The sequence below is a fragment of the Sipha flava genome, unplaced genomic scaffold (assembly GCF_003268045.1).
Source record: "Sipha flava isolate LNK unplaced genomic scaffold, YSA_version1 236_pilon_pilon, whole genome shotgun sequence".
In the NCBI taxonomy this organism is placed as follows: domain Eukaryota; kingdom Metazoa; phylum Arthropoda; class Insecta; order Hemiptera; family Aphididae; genus Sipha; species Sipha flava.
The window spans coordinates 1979946-2002125 of NW_020272878.1; the positions used below are offsets into that span (position 1 = coordinate 1979946).

General features: G+C 31.1%; 3 protein-coding genes across 3 annotated transcripts; 1 reads left to right on the forward strand and 2 right to left on the reverse strand.

Annotated features, from left to right (window-relative positions):
• Positions 1-3194: 3194 nt before the first annotated feature.
• On the forward strand, positions 3195-9336 carry LOC112683842 (zinc finger BED domain-containing protein 1-like). Its single transcript, XM_025555010.1, has 4 exons — positions 3195-3324; positions 4372-4648; positions 7895-8216; positions 8302-9336. The coding sequence occupies exons 1-4, from the start codon at positions 3195-3197 to the stop codon at positions 9334-9336; spliced, it is 1764 nt and encodes a 587-aa protein (XP_025410795.1).
• A 547-nt stretch (positions 9337-9883) lies between these two features.
• Positions 9884-10588, reverse strand: LOC112683816. Its single transcript, XM_025554987.1, has 2 exons — positions 10210-10588; positions 9884-10137 (listed from the first exon to the last, which is right to left on the reverse strand). The coding sequence occupies exons 1-2, from the start codon at positions 10549-10551 to the stop codon at positions 10033-10035; spliced, it is 447 nt and encodes a 148-aa protein (XP_025410772.1). The 5' UTR covers positions 10552-10588; the 3' UTR covers positions 9884-10032.
• A 3996-nt stretch (positions 10589-14584) lies between these two features.
• LOC112683817 (mediator of RNA polymerase II transcription subunit 11) lies at positions 14585-15657 on the reverse strand. Its single transcript, XM_025554988.1, has 2 exons — positions 15402-15657; positions 14585-15340 (listed from the first exon to the last, which is right to left on the reverse strand). Exon 2 carries the CDS (start codon positions 15325-15327, stop codon positions 14947-14949), a length of 381 nt encoding a protein of 126 aa, XP_025410773.1. The 5' UTR covers positions 15328-15340; positions 15402-15657; the 3' UTR covers positions 14585-14946.
• Positions 15658-22180: the final 6523 nt, after the last annotated feature.

Below are 22180 nucleotides of genomic sequence, written 5' to 3' on the forward strand. Positions count from 1 at the left end.
TTTGGGAAGCACTGTTCTATGGAATATCTATACCTATTGTGTATTTCTAAACTTATTTCTATGTGTCTATAGGTATCCAATTATATACATTATAGCCATTACTATGGTTACTGTTATCTACCTATAACTGTTGTCAGTACCATATACGGCACTTGGGGGGGTCATAAGGGGGGAAATGCCCCTCAAACAATTTTTGGGGTGGCAAATGTATACTTTTACACCCTCAAAAAAAAAGTTAACGAAAAAACCTATTATTTCAATATTTCATTGATGAACGCCGAAAAATTGAATTTAATTTAAAATAATTAATGATATTCCCTCTGTAATTTTAATTTCTGATGTACAACAATAAAAAAATTTTTGGAATTCTAAATTAAATTTGAATCTGAGAATATAAGAATTATATTCATGTTAATTGAATAATCGAATGTTGATAAAATGATAATAATTGTTAACAAAATTAATTAATCTAGAAAACATAATTAGTAATTTCTTAACTAGCACTATCTACAATGCCAGTCACTAATTAGAGGATATCAGTTAAATAGTAAGTATAGATAAATAAACGCTGTAAACGTTAGTATTAGTTTGAAATATCTTCTAATATTTTAGGTTATATTTTAAAATTATTATACTTTATTTTAGTAAATTAAGTCAAAAAACTTTTTTACTGAAGTCAAAATTGGTAAAAATGCACTCAAAAAAAAAATTAAATAAAGGTTGAAATTTTATTTTAGGAGAATTGGGTTATGTAAGTCCATTTTTGTAGGTTATGGTAATTAATTTTTTGCCCCCTCCCCCACCATAGGAAAAAGTTTATAGATAATAAGGTTATCTATAAACCTTGTCTAGAATCACAGATATCTATATTATACTAGATGATGAACTTCCAATATCACTTGAAGCACGCATTGATTATGTTATCATTTGTCCGCCATGTTTTGGGTTGGCAAAATATTGTATCAACACTATTCCCCACACATCACAATATAAATTACACACTATTTAGTAACTAATATTTATTAAATATACCTGTTTCTTATGTTACATATGGTTGTTCAAATCGCTTTAAAAGTAATTACTCAATTCACTTTTTTCGGTACGTATGAAGTATAGATAATATGATTTAAAAACACCTCAACATTTACATTTTTAATTGCAACGTATATTCTGTACATTCTCTGTATCTGTGTATTCTCAATTAGCTGAAACATTCCAGCCTCATTCGTGCATCGATCCCGAAAACGACTCAATTATTGAAATTCAACAATTTCTATCAGCTTCGCTACCTATGTCGCTACCTGCAAAACCCATCTTTCCTGGTGAAATTCAGTATATAATTAAAAAATTACCTCCCGGCAAAGCACCTGGAAATGACCTCATTACAAACAAAATTCTGAAAAATCTGTCTCTCAAAACTATATCATTGCTCACCCACATATAAAATTCTATGCTAAGATTTTCCCACTTCTCTAAAATCTGGAAATTTGCAGTCATTATACTTGTACAAAAACCATATAAACCTAACACCTTCGTCATACCGTCCCATAAGTTTACTTCCAGTCCTTGGTAAACTTTTCGAAAAGGCCCTCCTGAAAAGATTACGTCTCATCCTTCAAAACAACCATATCATACCGAATAATCAGTTTGGTTTTCGAAACAGGCACTCATCAATCCATCAAGTTCATCGTCTTACTGATGAAATCTCAACTGCTCTCGAAAATAAAGAATACTGTTCTGGACTTTTTTTAGATATTGCTCAAGCATTCGATAAAGTCTGGCACGATGGCTTACTATACAAATTAAAACTTTTCATGCCAGCTCCCTACTATCTTATTATCAAATTACTAATCCCTACTATCTTACCTACAAAATCGTTCGTTTGTCGTACGACAGGGGAACGATATTTCATCTACCCACCCAATATATGCTAGAGTTCCACAGGGTAGTGATCTATCCCCTGATCTATATAATGTATTCACAGCAGACATCCCTCAATCTAGTAACACCCTTCTAGCAACATACACTGATGACATAGCTATTCTTTCCTCCAGTCCAAATCCTATCTTAGCTTCAGCTGAACTCCAGGATCATGCTAATAAAATTGAAGAATGGGCCAAAAAATGGAAAATAAAAATTAATACGGAAAAGTCTGTACAAGTTACTTTCACGTTAAAACATTCTCCCTGTGAGTGCCCTCAATTAATTATGAACAACGCCCCCATCCCTATCCAAACCAAAATTAAGTACTTAGGCATAATGCTTGATAAAAGACTAACTTGGGACCCCCCCCTCCAAAAAAGAAAATCATCGAACAACAGACTTCACCTCCTCCGACCACTCCTAAACTCCAAAATAACACTCAAAAACAAATTTATTACATATAAGTCAATCATAAGACCAGTCTGGTCTTATGGAATAGCAATCTGGGGTCCAGCAAATCCCTCAAACATCAGGCCAATTCAGGCTTTTCAATCAATTGCACTAAGGTTAGTAACCAAACTTGGAAAAAAAATCCTACTACAGTATATCAGTACATAAACATTTATTTTATATATTTTAATTAATATATATATATATCTATCTATCTATCTATACTATATATATAAAATTGTAAGGGTTTTTCTTAGAACGCGCTAACCGAGAAAACTACTGAACCGATTTGGCTGAAATTTTTTTTTTGCTGAAACCCGACACTCTGCTGAAGGTTTTAGTACCACTTTTGTCAGTAAAAAAGTTCATAAAAAATTAAAATCAATTGTAGAAGAGTCGCGTGTTAGCGGCTTTGTAAGCGGGCCGCGGGTTTACAGCTACCTGCAACTTGACCTTTGTATAGTGTTTGATATCTAACAGGTCATCAAATGATTTAATTGACATTCATCAATAGTACACGCGCGTCCAAAAACATTTGCCGAAATTAATAATAGTTTTAATATTATAAAAAGTGTATGGAAAATACCGATCACGTTTTGCGTTATCGAAAAATACTCTTATGTAATAATATTCTTGCCAGCAAACGTGTTACCATCGATTATAAATAGTATTTATCAACACTATTATTTAATAGTGTTACGATCCGCCTGACGCCGAACGCGTTTTTCCGCAAATAGTATTTTATCTATTTTTATACCTACATTGTTAATCGCTAATATAATACGCAATACCTACTGCGGGTAAGTAGCCAATTCATTATCATGCCGAGAGCGCAAAGAGCACGCAATGGCAGAAGAACTGCCAATGCAACTCGAATGTATAACAGAAAGCAACAAAATAACACACCAGAACGTTCTCAAACACTTGCACAGGAGAAACGTAACGCTTTGAGTATGAAATCTTCGTTTAATTATCAATCCGAGATTGATTATTGAAATATTAAAGCGCTTCAAATTAGACGAATGACTATATTATGTCCTAAGTGTCAAGCAAAAAAATGGAAAAATGAAACCCACGGACTTTGCTGCGCTGACGGTAAAGTTGTTTTACACCAATTTGAGGATCTTCCAGACCTAATTAAAAGTTTAATTGATAATTCTTACCCTCAATCAAAACATTTCTTTGATAATTCTAGACGGTATAATACTCTGTTTCAAATGACATCGTTTGGAGCAAACAAAATAGCTGAAGGGAACTTCATGCCCTTTTTTAAAATTCAGAGTCAAGTGCATCATTTAATAGGTAGTTTATTACCCAAAATTAGAAATAATGCTAAATGTTTACAAATATATTTTATGTCAGAGTCGGATCAAATATCTATTCGAACAAATATGATTCCAAATTATAAAGAGGTCTCATTGAATCATTGCAAACAGTTTTGCGTGAAAATAATCACCTCATACAGAGCTTCAGATTTAATCTGGAGTCGAGGTCTTTTGATGAGTTGAAAAACTTTAAGTTATTTATTCACGCTGACAGAGTTCCTCAAGATGAACACAGAGGTCAATATAATATATATATATTAATATATATATACTTATATATATACTTCTGAAGCGTTCTGGTGAATTTTCAATTTTGAAATCCATGATAGAGATCCGACAGTTCAGCACTTGACTGTTCATCTAGAAAATGGACAGCATGTTTTCTTTAATGCTAATAATCTTCATCAAGTTATTGAAAATCCAAGAAAAACGACACTAACTGCATTTTTTTAACTGTGTTCACATGATGATTTTGCGAAAACACTGTTCTATCATGAAGTTCCTTCTTATTATACCTGGGATAATAGCAAAGGCTGGTTAAAGAGAAGACAGGGAAAAGATGTTCCAGGTTGGCCAGGAATAAAAATGGACACTACCATTGGTAGAATTTACACGATTCACCTAAATCAAAGTGAGTGCTTCCATTAAAGATTGTTACTAAATTATTTACAAGGTCCTACTTCATTTGAAAGCTTGAAGGCCTTTGATGGAGTCATTCACGCGACTTTTAAAGCTACTTGTTTTGCTCTTGAGCTTTCAGAAAATGATGAGCAATGGAAAAATTCTCTAGCGGAGGCAACTCTTTCAGAAAGTCCTTCAAAATTAAGAGAATTATTCGCAATAATCATAGTTTTCTGCCAACCGTCTGAACCTCAATTTTTGTGGGAACAGTTCAGAAATGAATTTTGTGAAGATATTCTTCATACAGAGCGCACTCGATTAAATGACTTGCAATTTACTTTTTCTGATGAAATATTTAATAGAAGTTTGATTGAAATAGAAGATAAAGTTGTTTGTCTGTCTGAAAAATATTTAACTGAATTTGGAATGAACTCACCTGTTCGAAATGAAAATGCATCTGATCCTTTTGAATTCTCAATTTTGCGTTCTTACGATAATAACCGATTACAAGAATTTGTAGAAATCAATTTACGAAAATTAGTAAATGATCAAAAATATGCTTTTAATGTTATTACAGAAAGCGTAATGAATCATCAAGGAAGAGTTTTTTATTAGATGCTCCGGGTGGTACAGGAAAAACATTCGTAATCAATTTGTTGTTGGCTCAAATTAGATCCTCAGGTATATTAATAAGTTTATGGGTGGCATAACATTTGTTTTCGCTGGTGATTTCCGTCAAACCTTACCAATTATCCCTAAAGGTAATCGAGCTGATGTCGTTAATGCGTGTTTAAAATCTTCCCCTATATGGAACTATGTAGAAAACTTTATTTGCGAACAAACATGAGAGTTTATTTATGCGGAGGGGACGATATTTTCCAGCACAGTTGTTGAAAATTGGAAATGGAACTTTAGAAAATGAAAATGGTTACATTTCTGTTAATCACACGATTGGACGGGTGGTCAATAACGTGGAAGAGTTGATTTCTATAGTTTATCCTGACATTTTTAAACTGTCCAATAAATCTTATCGGTGGTTATGTGAAAGAGCTATTATCTCTCCGAGAAATGTAACAGCAGGAGAAATTAATGATATCTTCCTTCTAAAATTCGATGAACACTCACGTGAATATCTATCTATTGATACAGTTACATCAACAGATGATGCTATTCATTATCCACAAGAATTTCTCAATTCTCTTTCTCCTTCGGGATTTCCTCCTCATAAGCTAAAATTAAAAATTGGTGCTCCAATTACATTATTACGTAATCTTCAACCACCGAACTTATGTAACGGTACAAGATTACAAATAAAATTGTTGTGAAATAATATTATAGAAGCCGTAATTCTTACAGGGACAGCGAAAGGAGAAATTGCATTTATTCCAAGAATTCCCATGATTCCCTCTGACTTGCCGTTTTCTTTCAAACGGCTTCAATTCCCGGTTAAAGTTTCTTTTGCCATTACCATAAACAAAGCGCAAGGTCAAACATTCAAGTACGTTGGCGTAGATCTTCGTACAGAGTGCTTTTCACATGGGCTTTTCACACATGGCTTTTCACAATTATACGTGGCATTTTCTCAAACTGGGGACCCGAATCATCTTATGATTTTAATTTCAACAGGACAAAAAACATCATATACTCAGAAGTCTTATAAAATTCTTATTTTAATTCTTTTTTTCTTCATCAACTTCAATCAAATTCTTTATCAACCATAAATTATTTCTTTTTTATCTGTATTTATTTTTATCATTTATAACGCTAGAAAAATTTTAATCCGTTTTCATTAACCGTTTATTTATATTTACTTGCCAATCACATTGAACAATAATATTTAAATAAAAAATTCTACATATTATGGTCCGAAGGCAAAATAAACAACCAATCACGGGCGAAGCTGTGACAGGTCGGCTAGTATATATATATATAACAGTTAAAACTATATATAGTAAGTATAGTGATATGGTTATGTGTATTTAAATAAGTCATTTTATTTATTGTATACTCATTGATTACAAGTATAATATAATCTATATCTATCTATCTATATCTTCTATATCTATCTATATCTATCTATTCTATATCTATCTATATCTATCTATATCTATCTATATCTATTCTATACTATACTAATGTACGCGCATAACTCAAAAAGTACCCAACTGATTTTAGTACAGTTTTCACTAATCAATAGGTCTAGATTCAGGGAAGGTTTTAATATACAATTTATTCGTCTAACTTAATTAATAAAATTAAAATATTAAAAAATTATTTGTTCCATATATCCGAATATACTTAAATAGCATAAAATTATCACCTCGTGCATAGATTTCTCTTGCGCAGTGGCACTTTTGTAAAATTTCAAAGACAGCGACTCGAGTTCGTAACACGATATCAGACACTTTCTTTCTGCATTTTTTTCCCACTTTTCACTCAACTTATCTTAGTTTTGTTTGTAGAAACCATATATACCATATATACACCTTATACTCTTATAAGGTCTATGGTAGAAACATAATAACTGAGTTATTTCAGTATAGTTACTATAGTTACTATAGTTCCTGTGTATATGTATGGACCGTATTTCTTTTTTTTTTTAGTTATCTCTGCAACGTCTACAGTGGAAGTGGAGCACGTTCTCGACGTATTAGTGTTATATTGAACAGGCGCACCAAGCGAAAAAATAATTGTACGTACGATTAAAACGACGTTTTCAGTCGATATAGGTATTAATTTTATTTTTGAAGTGGACTGTCACGGTTGGTTTTTGAAATTGTAGTTACCGTACGTTTACATTTTATGCCTGTTCGCGCAATCAAAATAGACCAAAATACTCACACTGGCAGTGACATTACGCGTTATCGAATGCTATTGACTCTTATCGTGCGCGCGGTTGATAATCACAACACGATAATAATAATTGGTTCTTTGAGCGCACAGTCGTGACACGTCGTCAGTAGAGGTGGGAATTTTCGGTCGTTTGAATGATTCGAATCATTTGAATCGAATCAGTCAAGTGATTCGGTCATATGATTCGGTCATATCAGTCATTTCGGTCATTTCGGTCTAGTATCAAATATCGTTCTTATCATTAGGTGAATCAATTTTCTTATGAAATATGAATCAGTCAATCAATGACAGAGATTGATTATAATATAATGTTGTAGATTGTAGCTTGTACTGTTTGTAGTAAAACGCCATGGTTGTTATCATAAACCATGATAATTATCACGGCATTAGATTATTCAATTATTTAATATTTTACTAATATAATATACTACCTATGATTACTATTATAATTTATAGACTTGTGTTTTCTTAACTTTTCAGCGGGCGCGCCATCATTCTTCAAATAGTTCAAATACCATGACTGAGCATATTGAGGAACATAATATAGATGAACCATCTACTTCGGGAATGCCAGCATCAAATACTTCCACACAAATTTTGACATCAGTAACACCAACCAATATTAGACCCGTTCAGACTTCCATAAATTCCTATGTACAAAAACCAAAAAAAATAGATTCTCAAATAGCAAAATTAATCATTAAACATTACCATCCTTTTAGTCTCGTCGAAGAAAAAGAATTTAAAAATTTAATACAGATGTTGGCACCGGGTTATGTTCTTCCCAGTAGAAAATCAGTTTCCAATAGCCTTTTGCCTCAGTTATATGAAAGTACTGTTGATAATATTAAAAATAAATTAAAAAATGTAACAGCAGTTTGCTTGACAACTGACGCTTGGACTTCAATTAATAATGAATATTACGTAGCTGTTACTGCACATTATATCGATGATGATACGAAAATGTCATCAATTCTGATTGGTTGTCAACATTTCACAGCCAAACACACAGCTGTTGAAATGTCTTCTCCCCTTAAAGAGCAGGTGAATAAATGGGGATTAGACAATAAAATCACTGATTGTCAGTGATAATGCTGCTAATATAGTTGCAGCTATTCGATTATGCCAGTGGAGGCATTTTCCATGTTTTGCTCATAGCATCAATTTGATAGTGCAATCTGGGCTAGAGACAGTGAAATTAATATTAAATAAAGTAAAGGCCATTGTCGAATACTTCAAACGCAGTACTTACGCATTGTCTCGTCTAAATGAAATTCAGACACAAGGTAGTTATTCTGTTTTAAAGTTGAAGCAAGACTGTTCTACCAAGTGGAATTCTACATATGACATGGTTGATAGAATTTTGAAAATAAAGGATCCAGTGTTATCCACATTAGCCATTATTAATAATGATCTAAATACTATCACATTTGATGAGTGGAATGTATTGAAAGTGCTATGTCAAATATTTTATGATGTAACTAATGAAATAAGCTCAGAAAATTATATATCTATATCTAAAGTAACAATATTTTCAAGGGCGATGGTCAACTATGTATCAGGGTTCACTAATAACAGTATAATGCCAACTGAAATTTGTTCAGTGGCAAAAATTCTTAAAGATAAATTGCATTCAAGATCTGACCAGCTTAAAAATAATGAAGTTGTGATGCAATCAATATTATTAGATCCACGTTTCAAAAAACAAGGATTTCCAAATGATCAAAAATACCAATCGGCATATCAATCTTTATCAAGGAAAGTGCAAATCGTACCTATCGGACAAGACGCTCAAGAACCAGAAGCAACATTAGGTATTGGTCCACTTTTTGGACCAGAGACTATTTGGAAGGATTTTGATACCAGAGTTATTGCAGTAAGTGGTGGTTCGAATGTGACAGTAGCTGGTATATTAGAATTGGATCGATACATTGCTGAACCTTTATTAAAAAGAACGGAAGATCCATTAGTTTGGTGGAATGAACGTAAGTTAATTTATCCAAAACTATACCAATTAGTTTGTCGTAGGTTATGCATTGTAGCCACATCAGTTCCATGCGAGCGCATTTTCTCTAAGGCTGGCATGGTGTTGACGGAGAGATGGTCAAGACTCACGATTGACAAAGTTGAAAAGTTGTTGTTCCTAAATCATAATTTAGATTAAAGTCTTTTTTTTATTTATATTTTTATTTAAAATTGTTGTAAATTAATGAGTTCAACATGTAAAAAGGAAAATTTATGTTTTATTTTATTAACAGGTTATTTAAATTTTTTTTATTGAAAATTAAAAAAGTAACTGAATGGTTTTATATTTGATAGTTAACAATAATTATAAACTCGCATAATTTCCCCTGTACTAACAGAACGGTCCTAAATAATGTTAAAAGTACATGCATGGTCATAGGCGGAGATTTGATTGAATTTTAGGGGGGGGCTTAAATGTTTCTTTGCAAAATAAACCGTGGGGGCTTTGCCCCCACACCCCCACTCTAATATTAATATTACCTTCACTCTTCAATACCTATTAAATTATTGAATTTCAAAACTACTAAATATATTACTTTATATATTATGCATTTTAGAAATCATTTATTATACAATAAATATTTTATTATTTTAATACAATAAATCTATTTTTATTTGCAAATATATCAATAACGTTCTCAATATCAGTATTGATATCTTTTTCAATATATAATATTGAAGAGTTATTAAATTTTTCTTGCAGCATACTCGTGCGTAGCCATTTAACTTTGCGCATTGCAGAAAAGCTTCGTTCACATGTAGCCGAACTGATTGGTATTGTTATGGCCACCTGTAATAGTTTGTATATGTTAGGAAACACTGTTTTAGAGATATTTTATTTTATTGTTTCATAATTTATTTCATTTCCTGATTGCAAGATGCTGTTTTTTGCCACGGTCATCTCTGACTGAATATTAATTTTTGATAAATCCAATAACCCCTGAAAACAGTTAAAATATACTATTGTAGGTACTTATGACTTTTATAATAAAACTAAAAACTGAAGATTTACTTGATAATGATCTATAAAAAATTGACTTTCTTCAAATTTTAGTTGAAAAAAATTATCAACAGATACGCCCATTTGTAAACTATCATTCGAAAATCTTTCTTTTAACTTTGTAATTAGTGTGTCAAGAATTACATAGTAAGCATTTATTCTATAGAAATCTTCAGTTGTCTGTACGTTACTTTGTGTAAATTCTGTGTACTGTATTTGTAACTGTACAGTAAACAACGCTAGTGACGCTATACGAAAAACGAAACGGTCATCACGGCAATCGGAGTTTGGGCCAATCGGAACATTAATAATGTTTATCAAAGTCTGACTGTTGGAAATTTCTATTTTTGTCATTGCGATAATGCGATAACAATCCGTCGCGACGGTTAGCCGACGCGCACTGATGACGATTAGGTATTAATATAATTATGGTATAATAAATAATTATTATTATATTGACATTGAACAATATTTCAAGAAAAAAAAATATTTTGTGAATTTCCAAGATTTTGGCAATTGTTGTAAAATAAATACCTATTTTAATATTTTATAGTAATTTATACTATGAAAAATGTTTAGACATTTGGGGGGGCTTTCGATCTGTTTGGGGGGGGGGCTAAGCCCCCCCCCAATCTCCGCCTATATGCATGGTTCGGAATGCATATTAAATACAAAATGGTATTTGTCATTTCGTCGGCATGCATCCTTAGCTCTTTCCTCTGTGGTTATAAGTGTAACTAACAATATTAACAATTAATTAACATTTAACCGCCTTATAATATATAAAATACAATATAATAACGTAGGAACCTATACTAAATTAGTAACTAGTAAGAAGTAACACAGTAAAACATGAGTCACGAAATAATAAATTATAAATACTTAACAAATTATATAGTATTGATTATCATTACTGATTACTGATTAGTGATTAGTAAATTAGTGAATAATTAGTGATAACTGATAACTGATTACCTAAACATGGATCAATGATCAATAAAACAATTTTTAGTGATGGGCGATTTGAATCTATCTCGTGACTCGTGAGTCGTGAGGTAGACATAATATTATAATATTAATAAATAATAATATGTAAATACGTAATACGTGATAATAATATCAGTATGACAGCATTGCTGGTTGTATAATATACTATAAATACTATAAATATTATACTGCAAGTTGTAAGTGAAAATGTCGTAACTCGTAAGTGTGACCAACGTACTTAACAGTGTGTTAAAAAATAAATTCCATTCGAATCAATCCGATCCGATTCCATCTGAAAGAAAAGTTTCATTTAAAACTGTCAAACGACCTAAAGATCGATTTGACCGAAAGACCGAATACTTTTTGGTAAATCATTCGATCGCGATTCGGTCGTTTGAATGATTCGTTAATTTTGATTCGGTCAGTCGCGACCGACCCACCTCTAGTCGTCAGTCGTTTACCAAGTCGTCTAGGCAGTTACTGCGTGTTACGTGTGATCGCTCGCCGTACACCATAGTTGTTATTATTATTATTATTTAAAAATAGTAGTGTTTTATATTACCATCCTATTTTACCTTTCCACCTATTGTATTGTTAGCCTTTCGGCAATCAAACAATGCCTAATCGAAAGTCTACTATAGGACGTAGTACGGCAAATGCTTAAAGAGTACACTTAGTACGTAGCAATGAAAATTCTGTTGAATGAAACAATAGACTTTTACAAAATCGTGAAAGAAATAAAAATTTAAGAAATGTTAATGCATGGTTTAATAAAGAATACTCTGCAATGAATTACGATTTTACTATTGATTACAAAAATGATCCGATGGTTACATTAGGTGCAATGTCTATTGTTTGTCAATATTGTTTAGCTCTAAAATGGAAAGATGAATCTAAAGGAATGTGTTGTTCAAATGGTAAAATTAAATTAGTAGAGATTTGTCCTCCTCCTGAACCATTGAATTCTCTCCTTACAGGTGATCATCCTAAACATGGAGAATTCAAGCGTAACATACGTCGCTATAATAATGCTTTTCAAATGACATCATTTAAAAGTCGTAAAATAGTTGAAGGTAATTTTATGCCAACTTTTAAAGTACAAGGCCAGGTATATCATTTGGCTGGCAGTCTACTACCGAATAGATCTGACGAATACAAATTTTTGCAAATATACTTCATTGCCGATCCTGAAACTCAAGTGACAACTCGATGTAACATAGATTGTAGGAAACTGTTAGATAGCTCTTTTATCAGGTCATTACAAGATATGTTGCACTCACATAATATATACATACAATCTTTTAAAACAGCCATTGAAAGTGTCCCTCCAAATGTTCCCGATTACAATATAGTCATACACGCTAGCAGGGTACCAACAGGTGAACATCGAGGACGTTATAATGCGCCATCTACAAGCGAGGTAGCCGTAGTGATATCTGGCCAACAATTTCATAAACGAGATATTGTACTGTGTAGCCGAGACGATAATCTTAAAAAAATATCTGAAATTCACAGGTCTTATGACAGCCTGCAATATCCTCTAATGTTATGTCGTGGTGAAGATGGATATTCTATCGATATTCATCAAATTGACCCTCATACTGGAGTTCCATTACAAAAAACCGTTTCGTGTATGAATTATTACTGTTATTGCATTATGGAAAGACAAAACAATTGCAATATGTTACTCAGATATGGTATGTTGTTAAACCAATATTTAGTCGATCAATATTCTAAAATAGAATCAGAACGTTTAGCGTACATACGAAACAATCAGACAACATTACGAGCTGAAAATTATATACATTTGCAAGATGCCTTGAACTCAAATGAGCCGAGTACCGAAATTGGACAATTAGTAATTCTACCATCATCATTTACTGGTGGACCACGATATCTTCACAAAAAGACACAAGACGCAATGACCTATGTAAAAAATTATGGCAAACCTGACCTATTTATCACTGTAACATGTAATCAAAACTGGGAAGAGATTAAAACTAATCTTCATCCTAACGCACAGTCGCAAGACAGATATGACATAGTCAATAGGGTGTTTCATTTGAAAATACAAAAACTATTGACTCTCATTAATAAAGCTAATATATTTGGTGAAGAAAAAAATGACATGATACTGTTAAAATTCAACGCACCAACAAAAGTTTACTATTCCATTGACACTGTTTTAGATGCAGAGGAGGCGATACATTATCCAACTGAATTTTTAAATTCTTTATCACCTTCAGGGACCCCACCACACAAATTAATTCTAAAAATAGGGTCTCCTATAATTTTACTTCGTAACTTAAGTCCACCTAAATTATGCAACGGTACAAGATTACAAATAGTCTTTAAAAAACTGTCTGCTTGAGTGTATAATCCTTACTGGCTGCAGAGCTGGGGAAATGGTCTTGGTTCCTAGAATACCAATGATACCAACCAATTTGTCATTTCAGTTCAAACGGCTCCAATTTCCCGTGAAATTAAGCTTTGCAATGACTATTAATAAGGCACAAGGTCAAACATTAAACGTTGCAGGTTTAGACTTAACCGTCCAGTGTTTTTCCCATGGACAATTGTACGTAGCTCTGTCACGTGTCACAAACAAATAAAATCTATTTGTGATGGCCCCAGAAGGTGAGACACTTAACGTGGTGTATCCAGAAATATTTAATACTTAAGACAAATTGATATAATTAACAAAAAAAATAAAAATCATACATCATACATCATAATGAAACAAATATATTCCACACGTATATATAAAATTATACTAAACAAATTAATCAAATTAAATATCTGATATAATTCATATCAAACTTTTTACATATTCCTAAACATATATAAATGTACTGAAATCTAGCAATAGCAAAGCATTGACGGGTCAGCTAGTCAATATATATTATATGCATTATGTAAATAATCAATAGTGCAATTTTAAATTAATATTCTCAATTCTATAAAGAAATTTAATTTTGATTTAACGTAATGAAAAATGTTTAATTTAATAATTTAGTGTGTTCAACTATTTTATATAGTGTAAAGTAATATTGTTTTCCCAACCGAAAACATGGTGGACATATGATAATCTTGCGTCCCTGGGCTTCACTTCTCTCAATGGAAAACATCGGTAGTTCGTTATCTAGTATAATATAGATATCTGTGCCTAGAATTATCCCCAAGTGCCGCCTATGGTCTATGGTCAGTACTATTATCTTCCATAATATATTTTTGTTATCTTTTTTTTATTACAACTTTTATCAGTTATTATTTTAGAAACAAAAATTTAAAAATTTCTATAGGGAGTGGTAGCCCCTTTTCCTTGGGGATGTGTCTGGATTGCTATTATCTGAAACATATTTAATTTTGGAATCGTGGCTCAAATTAAAAAACAATAAAATGCTCAAATTTATAGAATATAGTTTTAATTCAATAGCAAATTTTTGATGATGTCATGAAGTTCATTCCTAATTTATATTATTACATTTACAGTACTTAATTCAAAATTGTAAATAATTTTATTTATATTATTATTCGACAAACTTACTAATACTTGTGACATAAAATTACATTTAATTATTATTTACTGACACTTTATAACCAGACTTGAAAATAAAAATAAAATGAATTTGCCATTCTTTACTCTTAAGAACTAACCAATGTGTCTGTAGATTGTTATTATGTTAGAAACTGTATAAGAACACATAATTTTTAATTTTATGATTCATTAATCTTATTTAAAATTATTGTTAAAAGTACAAATTACAATAGATTTGAGACATTTCCTTTCAATTGTTCTTGATCTTGAAGATATTTATTTTTGGAGCGTTCCAAATCTTTTACCCTACTTCTTGTATGTTCTAGACGGTGCCAAGCCATTTGGAGAACTTTTTGAGATGCATATCCACTATTTTCATAGGGTTGACCAGTAGATACTTGAGTCAGGTAGTTTATTTGTTCAGTGAGTTTTGACTCAACGTTACCCAAACTCTTTAAGAACAGATGTGACTGATTTTCCACTTGTTTCAAACTGGACTTTTCTTTGCTCAACTCCAATAATGCTTGACCAGCACTTTGTAGACATGTTATAATATCTTTTTCGATTAATTCAAGGGCTTGAATACGTTCCATAGGAGCAGCCATAGTGAAATTAATTCTAGTAATACAAACATTTTAATTGATTGTTATGAATAAGTATTAAAAAAAAAGATACTTACTACAACCACAGAATAGATCAATCTATTTAATCTATTCTGTGCTACAACTATGTTCTTAATAAGACAGATCAGTGATTGAAAAAATAACTGTGCAAAAAAATATTCTGTGAAATCGGCTTATCACAAATTAAAATTTACAAATATTAAAATAGATAACACAAAATGATTTGGCACAGATATCAGATATAACCAGAGTCCCTGGCAGGGCTATAGATAATATTAATTAATAAATCATAATAGATTAATCACTAATACATTTATTGTATACATTGTCCATAAATTATTATAATAATATTAGTTTGAATAAATTATTAATATTAAGAAAATTTGCATTTGTTGCATAGATTAATAAATAGATGCACAATATATTTTCTATGGTATGAGATTTATGGATAGACATAGATAGATTACCAATGTACCTAGTTAATATATTAATCACCTAGAGAGCATTGTATGCTACAGTGAAAACCAATATACCTTTTGAGAAGGTTGGGGATCACAGATATAGATAAGATAACTATCTTATCTAAATCTGTGTTGGGGACAGTTCATAGAGTAATACTTTAAATAATATAATTAATATATTTTATTATTTTTATTATTTTTACTTATAAATAATATAATTACTTTATAGGACAGTTCGAAAAATTATAAGGACCGGAATCGAAAGACGGCAGCATAAAATGTGTTGCCAACATAAAATTTCAAAAATAATATTATAAAAGTATTTTTTAGTTTAAGAAGTTACTTATACTGTTTCACTTGAATGATTCACATTTTTACAGTGGATTTACAACCATATTATCCATAGCCGTGGTCCTAGGTTAACCGTGCCGGTATTTACCACGGTTTAAGATATATATCTTAAATCGTGGTGTTTACAAATGATATTAAATAATAAACTAACAGACTACTAGGATCAGAAACATAGAAGGATATCTTATCGTATAAAAAGGTGATTAAAAAATCCCCTACACCACGGTTTAAAATATACTTTTCGCTACACAGACTATAATAGCGTTTCCACTTCTTTGCTCTGCTACACCAACGTCGTACACAAGAAATTCACTAATAATCGTACTGGTGCAAGCAGACCTGAATTAACATTATCGTAGGTCCTAGGCAGTGGCGTATTCAGAATTTTTTTTTTTGGGAGGGGGGGTTATAAAAAATGGAACATTACATTTTTTTTAGAATTTTGTGTGTTTTTATTATAATCAATAAACAATATACATACACTAAACATTTTCGGGGGGAGTTATAACCCTCTAACCCCCCCTGGATACGCCACTGGTCTTAGGTCTCTAGTCCTTGCATGGCCGCTGTCCAGTATTTAAATGGTTAAAAAACTTCTTTGGGAAAGGAAGTGTTGAATTTCATTCAGTGTTAAGCTTTTAAAAACAATAATATTTACAACATAAAAATTAAATCTTAATTTTTATGATGACTTATTATAAATTTTTATACGATAAAAATTTTTAAACATTTTAAAAAAAATTCATTTTAATTCAAAACATACATAATATAACTTGTCAAAAACAATAAAAAAAAATTTTTATATCAATTTGCATACTGAAAAAAAATCGTAGCCTCATATTTTCGCATATGTGCTAATACGGCCCTGGGTGCAAGCCAGTGCTAGAGCAGATGAAACATACGAGTATATATCCTTTTATCGGTATAATTTTTGATTTTTAGTACAATCGTCTGTTTTCTGGTCATTATACTTTATTATTTCATCATTATCGTTTTCACCAGACGAAATATAATCCATGATTATCGAACTTGTGTGTTTATCCAAATATTTTATTGTTCTGTGTCATTTTTGAGTTTACTCAACAAAAATTACCATTGAATAATAATTACAGCATTATAGTGTTTTGATGTACGAGTTGATTTTTATGTTTCTTATTTTTAATTATTATTCGTTTAACAAATCAGTGGTGTATATAGGTTTTCATTTCGGAGGGGGCCCGATTATGTATTTGATTTTTGGGTGGAAGGGAAGAAGGAAGCACACTATTACGAAAAAATTACTTTAACACTATAAGACTTCTCGACTGTTTTTACTCCATCAGAGAAATAAGAAAATCAATTTTTTTTAATGATTTATTATTTTTTATAAGTATAAAAACTACATTGTAATAAACAAATTTTTTTCTTAGAGTCACTCAAAATTCACCACATATTTTCTTAAAAGAATAAACATATGTTATAAATATAAAATTTTAAATTATCGCATAAGCAACATTTTCAGTTTCGTGACAAATTTTCAGAAACTCCCAGTTTTAAGACATATTCATGTTAAAAATAACAATCTTTAACAATGGTGTTCTTCATTTCGAAGGGGGCCCGGGTCCCATCGGCCCCCCATAAGTATGCCCCTGCTTTCATCTAATAATATTTAGTGAGAATTCTTATCTTAATTAATACTGAGAAAATTTATCTTTGATAATGGGCCGTTTCAGTGCTCCACCTTGCATATTAAATAAAGCTATTAGTATTTGTGAAATGGTTCGTTTCCCAAATGAGTTAAGTAGACAAAAAAAATGAATGTACTTTTTGATAAAGAAGTTTTTTTTTTTTTTTAAATAATTTGGCTTTATTTGAAAAATTACGATCTATACAGTATGTACAATAAGTAATATAAATAATTTACAACAGTTGACCATGAATAGAAACATGAGGAGGAAATCACACATTTGTGACACCTCTTACATTTATAAGCTTTAACTTAAGTTATCAAATCACGGCACCATTTCCTCTTGAGGCGTCTGGTTGGGTTACCTGGAAGTGTTAGTGAAGCTAACTCTTTGATTAGTTGGTTGGGAATATTTTGAAGTTTGGCGTGGAAGCGTTTGAAGTAGATAGCAGCTGTATTATCGATGGAAGGTAATTTGAGGTCGGAGTTTAAGGTCTCGTTCGAAACGAACCAGGGTGCACCAGTGATTAGACGAAGAGTGATGTTTTGAAAAGCTTGTATAGTTTTCTTGTTAGAGTTCTTAGCGGAACTCCAGATTACAATACCGTATGTCCATATTGGCTGGAGAAGAGTTTTATAAAGAATGATTTTTATTGGTAAGGTGAGGTTTGAACGAAGCAGTAGTTTTAGCAGGTGAAGTCTGGAATTAAGTTTCTTACGTTTGTCTTTAAGATGGAAGGACCAAGTAAGGCGTCTGTCAAATATAAGACCTAGATATTTTACTTCTGTTGAATGAGGAATGATGATGTTGTTGATTGTTACAGCTGGGCAGTTTAGAGGTCTGAGTGAGAAGGTCACAAAAGAGGACTTGGATTCATTGATTTTTATTTTCCAGTTGGCAAACCACTGTGAGAGAGAATTTAGGTGAGTTTGTAATTGATAAGATGCAGTAGGATGGTCAGAAGAAACTGATAATAGGGCAGTATCATCAGCATATGTTCCAACTAACGTATTATCAGATGTAGGCAGGTCCGAAGTATATATGGTGTATAAAAAAGGAGCAATGTCGCTGCCCTGAGGGACACCAGCAAATATGGGGTATTGTTTTGAGTGTTGTAAGTTATGACGGACATTAAAAGAGCGGTTGGCAAGATAGGATGTAAGTATGAGGTATAAAGGGGCTGGAAAAATATTTTTAAGTTTGAAAAGGATACCGTCATGCCAGACGGTGTCAAATGCTTTCGCAACATCCAGAAAGATACCAGCGCAATATTTTTTGGTTTCTAGTGCAGCAGAGTTAGTGTCCGCAACCCTGAGAAGTTGATGAGTTGTGGCAAATAAAGAAGTTACGAAAGATATCTTGTTTTCAGAAAAAGAAAACATGAAAGTTCAAACTTTTTTCCTATCATTGATGCTTAAATCAGTGATTTAAAATAATCGCAAATAAGCGTACAATGAATTAAATAAAAAATTTATTTTTTTTAAATTGAATTAATTATTATCAGCTGAAAAGTTAGTAACTATATATGAAGATGACTGACTTAGGAATTGAGTTAATTGAATAATTAAAATATTGAAAAAAGTATTACTAACTATTTAAGTTAAAGCTAAAGCATAGTTATCAAAAAAAAAAAATCTGAGTTCTCGAATAAGGAACCATTTTATAATTCTCAACTAAAACAAGATTTTTGAATAAAGCATACATTATTATACATAATTTAGTATAATTTATATTTATTTTTATTCAAGGCACAATTCCGAAGTAACCGGACCTGCTGTAGAACCCTTTTTCTTAAGTGCTGATTCACAACCTATCGTCGCATCGGAAAAACAATTAAATTCTAAAGTAAATGAATGTGGACTGATTATTGATGAACATTTTCCTTATTTAGTAGCTTCTTCTGGTAAAATATACTTAAGTACTTAATTAAAATATTAATTAAATCAATATTACTAAAGTATTTTCATAATTTATAGATGGTCTTATCAATGATGATTTTATAGTTGAAATTAAATGTCCATTTGGAGTTAACGACACTAAGACATTTTTAGAAGCTATACAAAGTAAAAAATTAAGTGTATTATTATGTATACAAACAAAAAATTCTGAGCGAAGACCGTCTTTCAGCCTACATATTAATATTATATTGCTAAGTATATTTTCATGACACAAATATTGTTGACTTTTTATTTTAAATTACACTAATAACAACTTACAAAAAACCTTGTACAACATTTTCAAGTGTTTTGGCCGAGTACAATTTTTTTTTATCGAAAATTATTAAAAAAACAAATTGAAATTGAAATTTTCACCAATAAAAATCACGAAAGAGTCTAAATATTTTACAAATGTATAGTGTATAAAAAATGTATATAAACATTCATGTGAATGAAGTGAAAACTTCATTTAGGTATATACAATTATTTTTTTAGAGTTATACGGTTACACCAAAAACCAAAATCGAATTTTTTAAAAACTGATTTTGAGTAAAAAGTCCTGTTTTTCCTCAGTTCTATTTTCTGGTTTTACCCGATGCGTTTGAAATCTGTGTTTAAAATTTTCAATTTTGATCTATCCAATGCACCAACTCGATTCACCTTTCTATCAAAAAAGTTATTAAAGTTGAAAATTAAAGCATTATTTCGACTTATTATCGTTCACACAGACACAAAACTAAAAAAAAGTTTAAAAAAACACATAATTGTAAAAATATGATAAATAAATAATCGCTCCGCTCAAAAATGCTAAAATGTAAAATACTCTTATAATATTATTTAATTTCGGTTATCCTTCTGTCGTTTTGGTGAAAATAAAAAAATGGAATTAAAAGTGAACCATAGTTACTATTTTCAATTTCAGGAACAAATGCAAATTTCAAAACGAAATTTCTGTTATTTCGTCGTTTATTCGGCAAATTGGACGGAAAGGCAAAAAATTAGTTTCGATAATTCTTTCTGGTACGAAAAAATGATTGAAAAATTAAAAGTGTAATTCGATAGTTTTTAAATTTATAGTAATTAGATTTTTATGTAATTATGTATCAAATTTTATTTTCAGTTTTTATACAGAATGCTTGCTTTCAGAACTTGTCAACCTCCAGTACGGAAGGAGACTGTTGGTAAATGATATTTTAGAACTTCAAAATATTTTGGAAAATATATAAACAAAAACAGCAAAAAGAAAATTATCTAAATAATCAAAGGATTTATTGTGTGAATCATTAAAAGTTATCGAATTACGTTGTATCTACATTTATTACGCTGGTCACCTTATATAACAGAATATCATTAATTAATTTATTACTCGTATGTGCCAAATATTTTTTTGTTATAACCGATATAAATTTCATATTTTCTTGTTCAAAGTTGAAAAAATTAAATTTGTCTTCAAATTCTCTACAAGGTTAATAAAATAATTTTTAGAATTGATTATTTGTCACTATTTTTAACAATTTTATGTTTAGAGACTTTTAATTTTTGTAAAACATGTTGAACAGAATAATAATAAAAGATATGTTCTGACTCACTTAGTGCCTTAACAAATCTACAATCCAAAACCTTATCAGAACCATTGGCTCTTTCAATCAGCAACCTTCTTTCCAAATCAAACAAAGAAATCAGATTTATATGGACCCCAGGTCACTGTAACATAAAGGGAAATGAAATGGCAGATGAAGCGGCTAGAAATGCAGTCAATAGTCCTGACAGTGAAATTATTCCTTTTTTCTCACTTGTAGATATAAAAAGAAATATAAACAAATACTGTATTGATCTGTGGAACTCACAGTGGCACATGACCGCGGAAAATAAATTAAGAGAAATTAAGCACTCTATCGTACTCTGGCCGAAGTACACTAATCTAAACAGAAAAAATGAAGTAATTCTTAATCGACTCAGAATCGGTCACACAAAACTCACACACGGACATCTTATGACAAAGACAGATCCACCTCTATGCCCAACATGCAATACAAACTACTCTATCAAACATATCATTATCCACTGCTCAAACTTCAACGAAGCTAGAAAAGATTTCAACATCCCAGACAACCTGTACGAAGCAATTGGTCCATTTTCAAACTTTCAAAGCGTAATTTTATTCTTAAAAAAAAATTGAATTATACAACAACATATAATTATTTAATGTAAAAACTAACGCCTGTAAGCTAATAACCTATGTAGTTGATGCTTAACTAATAAATACAAAATAAAAAAAAAATAAAAGAAGAATAAAATTCTATACCGTTATTGCATTGACTATTTATAATTATTTATAAGCGGCAAGTGACCTAGTTGCGATATGAAAACCAGTTTTGATTTATGGTGGAGTATGGTTCAACTCAAGCGCGGGTTGGTG